Below are 10,750 nucleotides of genomic sequence, written 5' to 3'. Positions count from 1 at the left end.
CAGACATTCTCCCAAGATACGGAGAGACTTAGACGCCAGAGAGAAAAATACACAACAGTTAAAAATGGAATGCGAGGGGCACCTGGGTGGCTCAGTAGGTTAAAGCCTCTGCCTTCGGCTCAGGTCATGCTCCCGGGGTCCTGGGATTGAGCTCCGCGTTGGGCTCGCTGCTCGGCCAGAGGCCTGCTTCCTCCTCTCTTTCTGCCTGCTTCTCTGCCTACTTGTGATCTCTGTCTGACAAATAAGTAAATAAAATCTTAAAAAAAACAAAAAAGAAGGCTGGCTGCTCCGCTTCAGTCCGCTCCCCGGCGGGAAGCGCCTTCCTCACAGGACATCAATGCAAGCCTGAATAAGAAAAACAATTTCTTCCTCCTAAGCCATGGCATATCAATTATACAGAAATACAACTTTGGGAAACAGTCTCCAGGAGAGCCTTGATGAGCTCATACAGTCTCAACAGATCACCCCACAACTTGCCCTTCAAGTTCTACTTCAGTTTGATAAAGCTATAAATTCAGCATTGGAGCAGAGGGTCAGGAACAGAGTCAATTTCAGGGGCTCTCTAAATACATACAGATTCTGCGATAACGTGTGGACTTTTGTATTGAATGATGTTGAATTCAGAGAGGTGACAGAACTTATTAAAGTGGATAAAGTGAAAATTGTAGCCTGTGATGGTAAAAATACTGGCTCCAATACTACAGAATGAATAGAAAAAATGGCTTTTTTATGCCATCTTCTGTTGTTATTCATCACTTTTTGAAGAGAAGCATAGAAGAGACTTTTTAAATTTATTCTAGCATCGCAGAAATGACTACACTGTAATATATATACTACCAGAATTCCAATAGAAAGAAGCTTATAACTATAGCCTCTTACATTACTTTTTCAGCATGAAGAAACAGAAGTTTTTTTTAACAACAAACATTGTTGCCTTCCTAAGAACATTCTTGAATAAACTCATTTTAAAACGCAAAAAAAAAAAAAATGGAATGGGAAAGGGATTCTATGAGCCGCTAAAATACATTTTGTTCTATCGAAACATCCCCCCCCCACCAAGGGAGCTACTTCCTGCTTGACAGCAAGTGGGTGAAACTTTGGATCCCTCATGATAAATCCCCTGAGACCGAACCAGCATTGCCCAGGAATGCACACTCAAGCAGCAATTTCTTTTGGACACAGAGGAAAGATACCCATGAGCCTCTCAAACCTTTTTTTCTTTTTTCTTTTAATTGTTTTGGGCCGCTGAATAGACTTAAGGAAATTCAGTATGTTTCCAGTTTTACAGTTGGCATTTAAATAATCTAAGACACACGCAAAAAATAGAGGGTGACCGCACGTACAAACAGGTTCGGGAAAAACCACGGGGTCTCGAATAAGTCCACACCAGAACGGCGTTTTTACGCAGAGATCATCACGAATTATGATAGGTCTTCGATTGTACTCAGGGCTTTGGGAGATCTATACATTCAAATCACTATTCTTGGGCTTAAATAATGTAATTGCTCTCAAGGGACGGAGACTGCAGTATCAGATTAGGTCATAAGATGGATGGATTTGGAGGATCTCATTTTTTTCCTCTCCCTAATTCACTTACGGATATTACAACCATGACAAATACACCAAAGAGAGCTGGTCGAAGAAACGGAAAGTTTTATTAAATGTTTATAGTAAATCAAGTCTATGTCCCCAAACAGTCATTTGGTTAGTGAAGAGAAGTGGAGAAGGGAACAGGAAGGAAACTAGAAAAAGGAAGGGAGGGGGAGAAGGAGTGTCAGGGAAGGAGGGAGGCAGGGAGAGAAGGAAAGGAAGAGAGGTAGGAGTATCCATCCCATCCCCTCACTGGGCTGGGCACACAGTGGTTCTCCGGGTTATTTGACCCTTATTTAGGATTGGGACACCATGGGCACAGATCAAGCATATCTTCTTACGCAATTGTCTTCTCAGGTGACTGGAGCCGCAGGTGCAATATTACGGTTGCCGGTTAACCATATTCACACCTGCTCAGGCTCCTAGGATCTCAGCCTGCTCTTTTTTCTTTTTCTTTTTTTTTTCTTTTTTTCTGGAAGCAAAGCAAGAATAAGCTCAGCACAGGTGTTAAACTAAGGGGAATCAAGAGAAGGGAATGCTGAGGTAAGGCTGTATTCTCAAGACTATGACTTCTTGGGGTCCCTGGGTGGCTCAATGTGTTAGGCATCTGCCTTCAGTTCAGGTCATGATCTCAGGGTCCTGGGATCGAGCCCTGCATCGGGCTCCCAGGAAGCCTGCTTCTCCCTCTCCCTTTGACTGTAGCTCCCCCTGCTTGTGCTCTCTCTATTTCTCTCTCTGTGTCAAACAAATGAATAAACTCTTTTTTAAAAAAAAGAAAGAAAGAAAAAAGACTATGGCTTCTCATCTAAACAAACTTCTGGGCCACTGTGGTTTTGTTCCTGAGCACCACCCTCTTACTGGAGGGCTGTCCCCACACATGCTCTTTGGCCTTTTAGTTACTCCTGATAATATTCAGGACAGCCTTACTTCCCTTCCCTCCACACACTCTACTTTTTTTTTTTTTAAGGATTTTATTTATTTGACAGAAGGAGATCACAAGTAGGCAGAGAGGCAGGCAGAGAGAGAGGGGAGGAAGCAGGCTCCCTGCGGAGCAGAGAGCCCAATGTGGGGCTCGATCCCAGGACCCTGGGACCATGACCTGAGCTGAAGGCAGAGGCTTTAACCCACTGAGCCACCCAGGTGCCCCCCTCCACACTCTTCTACTAGAGATAAGGAAAGAAATACAAACCACTATTTTCTGTGGTGAGAGTGATAAGGGACTCAGGCATCTCAAGACACATAATGGAGAAGCAATGCCCCAGAAAGTCACCCTCTATAGAAAGGAGAATGAATAGAGGAAATTAATCCCATTCAGTTGCATGATCTGATCAAATCCTGGCCTGGTTTGGTGTCTCCATCAGTAAAATTAATGGCTTCCTAATTTAGGCTATTTTGAAGTTGCTCTATCATATATAACTATTTTTACATATATACACTTAAATAGGACATCTAGTTCTAATTAGACCTAAATAAGAGTGGAGAAAAGGGTGAAATGTCCACAATTTATGCTCAATGAACTGCAATAATTAAATTGTCTGAATAGGTCCTCACCAAGGGGGAAAGGAAAAAAGAAAACTTTGCATTAAAAATGAGGTACCCTTTTTTTTAAAATCTAAAGTTAAGAGCAAAGTTTCCCAATAACTAGTTAAAGGGTCATTCCTTCTCTATTTTCGACCAAAATTGGATAGACAGAATTTGAAATCATTTTACTTCCAGCCTGGCCAACTCATCAACAACTCACAGTTTCCAATGGTCATTACCAGTGATGGATTTTTAGTTCTGGATTGCCTTTGGTGCTAAGGAATCCTGATTTTAAAAGAAACTTTCCCTTTTTTTAACTCCAGGAAACCAGTGAGTGAATATGAAATTCTTCCTTTCTTGTTGTTTTTGGAAGCTTAGACCCTCCAAAAGAATCTTCATCATCATGCTATTTCTTAATTTATTCCAATAAATGTTCCTACAAGATTCAAATTTACTCAATTACTCGCAAGCTTTACCTCTACTCTTCAAATTCCTGCCAAATTCCAAATTAATTCTATTCGGCGTTATTTTCTGTAGTCAAACAATGAAAGAATATTGTCTAAATGCTAATCCACTGTTTATTCATTTTCTTCATACGGCTTCAGTCCCCCAGAGGTTGACATTTCAATAAAACCTTAAAAGGGATTATAATGCTGCCTCGTTATATTTTGTTTTCTCGAAGAAAATAAATTTAAAACTTTCCCACCTTTAACCCTTTAAAAAAAATTAGAAAGTCGCCTATCTTTCTTCCCCCAGAAAACAGGCTTTGAATGTGGGATTAATTCCAAGCCTCTGGAATAAAACCCAGTCTCGGGGTAACAGAAAATGATTTTGATGGATTCTGGCAAAGGCTTTCCGATAATTTGTTTCCCTTAAAACAATCTGATCAAGCACCTGGGTGGCTCAGTCGTTAAGCGTCTGCCTTCGGCTCAGGTCATGATCCCAGGGGCCTGGGATTGAGCCCCCATAGGGCTCCCTGCTTGGCGGGAAGCCTGCTTCTCCCTCTCCCACCTACCCTGCTTGTGTTCCCTTTCTTGCTGTGCCTCTCTCTGTCAAATAAATAAATAAGTAAATCTTTAAAAAAAAAAAATCCAATCACCCTCATGCTCATAGGATGTTAACACAGAAAACCCCATATGTGCTTAATGCAATATTCACAAGGGCCTTGGATTTTTTTCTTTTTTTTTCCCTGCAGCTCTGACTATAGCCCTTGAGTTTACCTGTCACTGAAGGCAATCAGGGCAGGGAGGATTGAAAACGAAGTCCGTGATGAGATTGTTCAGAACATTACAAATTGAGAAGACAGGTTGAAATTTTTGCCATGGCTGAGGGAAAGAAATCTTAATACGCAGGAGCTAATTAATATGAAAACAGGCAATTGAATTAAAAGCTCTATGTAGCTGACTTGCTAAAATAAAGCACATTTTTTTTTTAAGATTTTATTTATTTATTTAAGAGCGAGAACGCACAAGAAGGCGGGGTGGGGTGGTGGACAGGGTAGCAAGAGGGAGAAGCAGGCTCCCCGCTGAGCAAGGAACCCTATGAGGGACTCAACCCCAGGACCCTGTACCGAAGGCAGATGCTTAACCAACTCAGCCACCCAGTCACCCCTAAAATAAAGCAAGTTATAGCAAAGAACCGAAATCAATCCTATTCTCCTCGTGACCTCATTATCCAATCCTCCCATGCAGGTAGAGCCTGAGTCCTGGCTGTGGTCTACAGTCATCTATGCTTTCAAGCGTAATCCCACCGAGTAGTTCATACAATTATACAGGTCAGATGTGCTTCACAGCTGCCGCAGATTATTAGGGCTTCACTGCCTCTCTGGCTTCCAGATGTTCACAGAATGTGGTCAGTCGTACCAAAGGGGGAAAAAAAAAAAAACAACGTGGCCATGGTGTTTTAAAATCTGCATTCACCCCCGCAGTTTGTGAGCACAAAGAAACTTAGATTTGGGGAAGGAATGAAATTGCCTCGCAGAGGACAGCTTTTGGCTCAGCAAACGAATGTCTTGCTCCGATCAGTGAGGTACAGCAAAGCTGGGGTAAACCGCCCTTTCTAGAACCCTGTCAGTGAGTTCAGGAATTCAAAATCCAGAAAAATGTTAAAAGGAGAAATCACTGGCTCCTCCAGCTTCATGGTGGACTGCCCACAGGCCAAGTGTATACTGGATGACAGAACATTTTGCTACTGCCTCCAATTTAATTTGTGTCAGGCCACATCCTAAGGGCAGTGAGGTGAGGAAGCCAAGAGATGGCCTGAAACCCCAAGTCCAGTTAGGGAAGAAAAGAGTGGCACCTGGAGATTTATAAACATGTCAAGTTGGCCAGGAATGGCAGGGAGTGCAAGGCCTGACCACAGACAAGGGAAGGGAGAGAACATACAGTATCCCTTGACAAGTGTTTTAAGGGTGAAGACGAGTTTTAGGTGCCCAACTTCTACCAGCTTTTCATGGTCTCACCTAACTCAGAAATACAGTCCAACCATGTGCCCAAGATAGGCTATAAGTGCAGTAGAAAATGGGATCTCATGAACACAAGATGGTCTTTGACACATCAGTCTCAAATTTAAATGATTTTACATCTATCCATCCATCCAAGCTTCATATAAATCCAACACTCCTATGAAAGTTTTCTGTTCCACCTCAGGCAGAGAAAGATCTGCCCACCTTCTGAACACAAACACTAATCTCTCGTTTGGCAAATAACCCCACTTCGGGATTTCTCTTTATTGTTATCCTATTGGTTATCTAATTTTCATGTTGCTTTTGACATTCTAAGAGTAGAAGTTTGGTTTCTCCAAGAAGGTCATGCGCCACTTATCTGCCACTTTTTTTTTTAAGATTTTATTTATTTGACAGACAGAGATCACAAGTAGGCAGAGAGAGAAGGTGGGGGAAGCAAGCTCCCCACCAAGCAGAGAGCCTGATGTGGGGCTCAATTCCAGGACCCTGGGATCATGACCTGAGCTGAAGGCAGAGGCTTAACCCACTGAGCCACCCAGATGCCCCGGCCACTTATTCATAGGCAAGGGAATATGATGGAGCTCTAATTCAGACACATGTCAATACACACACACACACACACGTGTGAGCACAATGCCTCTGTCCCTTACTCAGATTACTCAGATTAGGTATTTTACAGGAATATGGAGAGTGAGGGCATGCTGATCAGGACGTGTAAACTAACCTATCACTGCTAAACAATGTTGGACTTACAGAGGCAAAGGTCAGTGTTTGGAAAACCAGAGCTCCAACAGATGTCAACCACAGCCTATCTCTCCAATGGATTTTTTTTCCTCAAGATTTTATTTATTTATTTATTTATTTATTTTTTTTTTGAGAAAGAGAGAACACAAGTGAGGAGAGGGCAGAGGGAGAGAGAGAAGCAGAGCCCCCCAAGGTCTTGGGATCATGACTTGAGCCAAAGGCAGATGCTTAACTAACTGAGCCACCCAGGAGTCCCTCCCCAATGGACTTTACGATGCATGAACATAGACGTGAAGTGATTTCCTTCAATAGCAAACAGGAAGTTCCACAGCATAGATGTGTTTCCCAAAATAACTGTAGCATACCATAAAGGTACCATAAAGGAATAAAAAGCATTATAAACCTGAAAGGACAAAGAAAATGGAAACAGTCAAGATGGTAACCAAGATGTTTTCATTAAAATTTAAGAAGATGGTGAATGGATTGGGGAGTGGTAAATGACGTGAAGTGTGAAGAAAGCTGAACCTGTGGGGGAGGATACTGATGAGAAGTCTTGGGAACTCCGGAAGGCCTTTGGGAACTGGAGATGCCAGGTACCTCAGGAGGCAGAGCCAAGGAAGAGACTGTATAAAGGTCCATTGGATACTGGATGCCTTTTCCACCCTGTGCTAGGTGAGTTCCCTCCCCATTCTTTCAAGAGAAGAGAAAAACGGATTCTCTAGAGAAATCAAGTCCAGGAAGCCTTGGGACTTAGACGCCAGGCTTAGTAGAGTGAGAGTAAGCTACTATGTTGACAACAAGGGATTCGATGAATGCATATGGTTAAAGAAAAATTATTCTTTCTACTCTTGTTAAAGGTAGTAAAGCAGATTTTATCCAGGGAGACTATTCCAATGCAATTTTGTAGATGAAAGAGAAACTGAGTTCAACTCTGAATACAATAAGAAGAAGCGGGAATTTAGAGCCAAGGAGCAGGGTTGGGGTCAGTGGATGGAAACATCCAGAGTAAGAGGGGTTCTGACTGAACTGACTTGACAGGACTTTTGTTGAAGGCAGACCAGCGCCAAAAAGTATCAAGGGTGGGGTATGAGAAATTGGATGAGACATCATGGGGTGGATGGGGGATTTTTACTAAAGTGACCCAGCAGAATTCTTAGAATAAGAATGGCAGAGCCCACGGGCAAAGCTTAGTCAAAAAGACTCAGAGGAGCCTGACTGAGTTGGAGTGGTGAGAGACCCTACTCTGTGCCTTTGTCACTGTGACTGATGAGGTGTGGGGTGTTGGGGCACAGGTCAAGGCCAAGGATCGGGCATAAAAATGGCATCATTTTCTAAGCAGCATGACTAAAAGACAGCTGGGAGACAATACAGTAATGCCCCTAAATTATGAGAGAAAATTATTTTCGATCTAGAATTTTATAGCCAGCTAATTCAGGTCAAGTGTGAGAATTCAAACAAAATTCAAAAATTTTAGATTATTCTCAGGAAATGATTGTCCATTGGTTTTGGTGGGTTTTTTGTTTGTTTGGGGGAACCTACATAAGTTGTGCTCCAAGGAAAGCTATGAGCCCAGAAAAATATACCATGAGAGCTTGTTACCTCTAGACAATTACTTAGGCTTCCAAATTTAGGGAAATTAAGCTATAATCAATTATGTTACAAAGGATTTTGAAATGAGAAATACAAAGGAATGGAGAGGGGAGATCTAAAAAGGCAGGAAATACAACTTTCTTCATGTTCAAAAAAAAAAAAAAAAACTAGCATTGTCTTTTATCAAGCTTGTTTTGAAAGAACAATGTCCCATAAGAAATAGGTGTATATCACCTGCCTCCTCAGATCTTTTACCAACACTCAGTACAATCATATATTTGTGTGAACTTTTTACTTTCTGAGTCATAGTAACCTGATAACTTTTCTTTTAGTTTTTCCTTAAAGGCACTTACGTTGTGTTCAAGGGAACTCAAAAAGAAAAGCCCGTTTTTTATTCACTTGCCATATTAATATGTTCAATCATTTTTTGTTACATAATAGACACCCTAAGCTCCCTAATTTGGCAAATAAAGGAATACATTGGATCACATGAATTAAAAATTTATATGTGACTTGAGTCCAGGGCTCAAACTATGTCACAAAACCACGGTCCCCACTTCTCTTTACCTCATTCCTTAGTGGGATGGCTTATTCGCAGGTTCGGCAAAGAGGCAAGGTAGCTAATCCACCCCTTTCGTGTTCAAACCTAGCAGAAAATAAAGAGCATCTCTTATAGAAATCTCAACTCTCCACCCGAAGAATTCACTTTGATTGACCCCCTTAGTCAGATGTCTTTCCATAACATGAAACTGGGGTACTTTTTCCAGTAGTACAGGGATGGTTGCTGGACAAGCCCAGATAGCATGTATCCATCCCAGCTTTTAATATTTTCAAACTTTCAGTATTTTCAAAAAAACAAACAAACCCATTGTTCTTCTGTCTCCAAAAAGCAAAATTCCCAAAAGATTTACCCTCCAGCCAACTTAATGTTTCTCTTGGTAAAGAGACCCTAAGAAATAACAAATAATTTCTTTTAAGATTTTATGATCAAATCACAGGCAATTGTACATTTTCAAGTTCTCTCACTTGGAGCCTTTGGAGAGCCTTTGCTCAATGTCTATACTGGTTTGTAGTTAGGAAAGAAGCTAATGTAATTGTGCTGATAACTTTTGATTTTCTTCCCCCAGAGCATAGGCTTTTCTACTTGAAGCTTTGCCTTGAATATCATTGACTTCCACTCTTAGCTTTGAAGATGAAATACAAAGCTTTTTCTTCCTACCTACGCCCCCCTGGGCTGCCAGCCACAATCAGCCTCAACGGGAAGCTGGGTATTATGGAAATCCATGCTCTCTATATTTGTCATCAGTCAGAAGAGCAGCCCCATGTAGGCCTCCTACGTATTCCAGTAAATGGCCAAAGTGATGTGGTTTTCTGTTTCCAAAGAAAGAAATTAACTTTCAAAAATTGGCACGAGGCTCTGCTATTTCTGTTATTTGTGTGAAATAAACCAGTCTTGTCATTTCATCTAGTCATCGGCCTCTGGAGCCCTAGGGGAAGTTACCCCTGCGGGCGCCCCCCATGACAACCTGATTTGGCCTCCGGTGTTTTATTTTTTATAGAAACAATCCACGCTCTGCCATTTCATTTGATGTTCAGAGAGATCGGTGTGACTTTTCTATTTTTAAACCTCACTATTTTCTTTCCCAGTGACAATGCATCACCGTCTTGGGTTTTTTTTGAGTATCTACTAGGCTTAATGGATCCCTGTCCTTAAGGAGATCATAGTCTGGTAGAGTCTGATATGTTATACAGTGATTTAGAAATGGACTCTGGAATCTTAGGAACCACTTCTGAAGTGCATAGCTAACCTCCTAGATGAAGATTTCTTTTTGATATTAACCACCAAAAATAGTCTTATGTATTCACAGCTATGCAGTGACAATGAGTTCCAAGGGATATAGCTAACTCTATACTTAGGGTTTCTAGTAAGATATCAATCACTCCCTTGATATGATACATAGAGGTATACTTGATACATAGATAGAGATATACTTGTGTCTCCTTAGTAGAAAAAAAACTGTTTCCCCTACTGAACAAACCTTGTTCTTCAGTCTCCTCAAATCGTAGATATAATAATAATTTGCAAATCTAAAAAGTAAGAATCATTTTTAAGCCTCCTTTGGATATAAATGGTTTGATAACTCTTACATATCTTTAACTGCTTTTCTCAAGCTCTCATAATTTTTTCCTGATAAGAGTAGATTGGATTTGAACAGGAAAGACAACACTAGAAGAAAAGCAAAGAGGGGCCCGTCGGTGGCTCCATCGGTTAAGCATCTGCCTTCAGCTCAGGTCATGATCCCGGGGGTCCTGGGATCAAGTCCTGTGTTGAGCTCTCTGCTCTATGGAGAGTCTGTTTCTCCCTCTCCTTTTGCTCCTCCCCCCTGCTTATGCTCTCTCTTTCTCTCTCAAATAGATAAATAAAGTCTTAAAAAAAAAAAAAGAGAGAGAGAGAAATAAGATTTCTTTTTCATTTTGTATTCTGGCCATTTCTTGAATAGGATTTCCCATGTATAGCTTGGATCTAGCAGTAAAGAGAAATAACTTGTGGATAAAGATACTTAAGGGCTAATTAACTTATATAACACAAATAAACCCAAGACAAGAAGCGAACTTTACGACTATAAATCATAGCATTGCCCCACTATTATAGATCCAAGTATAATAAATAAAAATTGGGATGCATTTCCCCAGGGTTTAAAAGTACCAGGGAAGACTTTTCCACTTGTTTTTGGAACTCGCTTTGGCCATCACTTCAGATTTCTCCCTTGATGTTTTAAGGCAAAAATAACCCAGTGGAATCAAAACCACAAGTATCTCTAACATCTTAGCCCTAATGGC

General features: G+C 41.2%; 1 protein-coding gene across 1 annotated transcript; it reads left to right on the top strand.

The window, feature by feature from the left end:
- The first annotated feature begins 284 nt into the window (after positions 1-284).
- On the top strand, positions 285-972 carry LOC123938785 (transcription initiation factor IIA subunit 2-like). Its single transcript, XM_046000481.1, has one exon. It carries the CDS (start codon positions 380-382, stop codon positions 707-709), a length of 330 nt encoding a protein of 109 aa, XP_045856437.1. The 5' UTR covers positions 285-379; the 3' UTR covers positions 710-972.
- The last annotated feature ends 9,778 nt before the right edge of the window (positions 973-10,750 follow it).

Source organism: Meles meles, chromosome 3, assembly GCF_922984935.1.
Source record: "Meles meles chromosome 3, mMelMel3.1 paternal haplotype, whole genome shotgun sequence".
Lineage (NCBI taxonomy): Eukaryota > Metazoa > Chordata > Mammalia > Carnivora > Mustelidae > Meles > Meles meles.
This window is presented reverse-complemented; position numbering and strand designations above follow the sequence as displayed.

What these genes read in the sequence shown, in the direction of transcription:
- LOC123938785 (XM_046000481.1), top strand. Translation starts at nt 380, where the DNA reads ATGGCATATCAATTATACAGAAATACAACTTTGGGAAACAGTCTCCAG.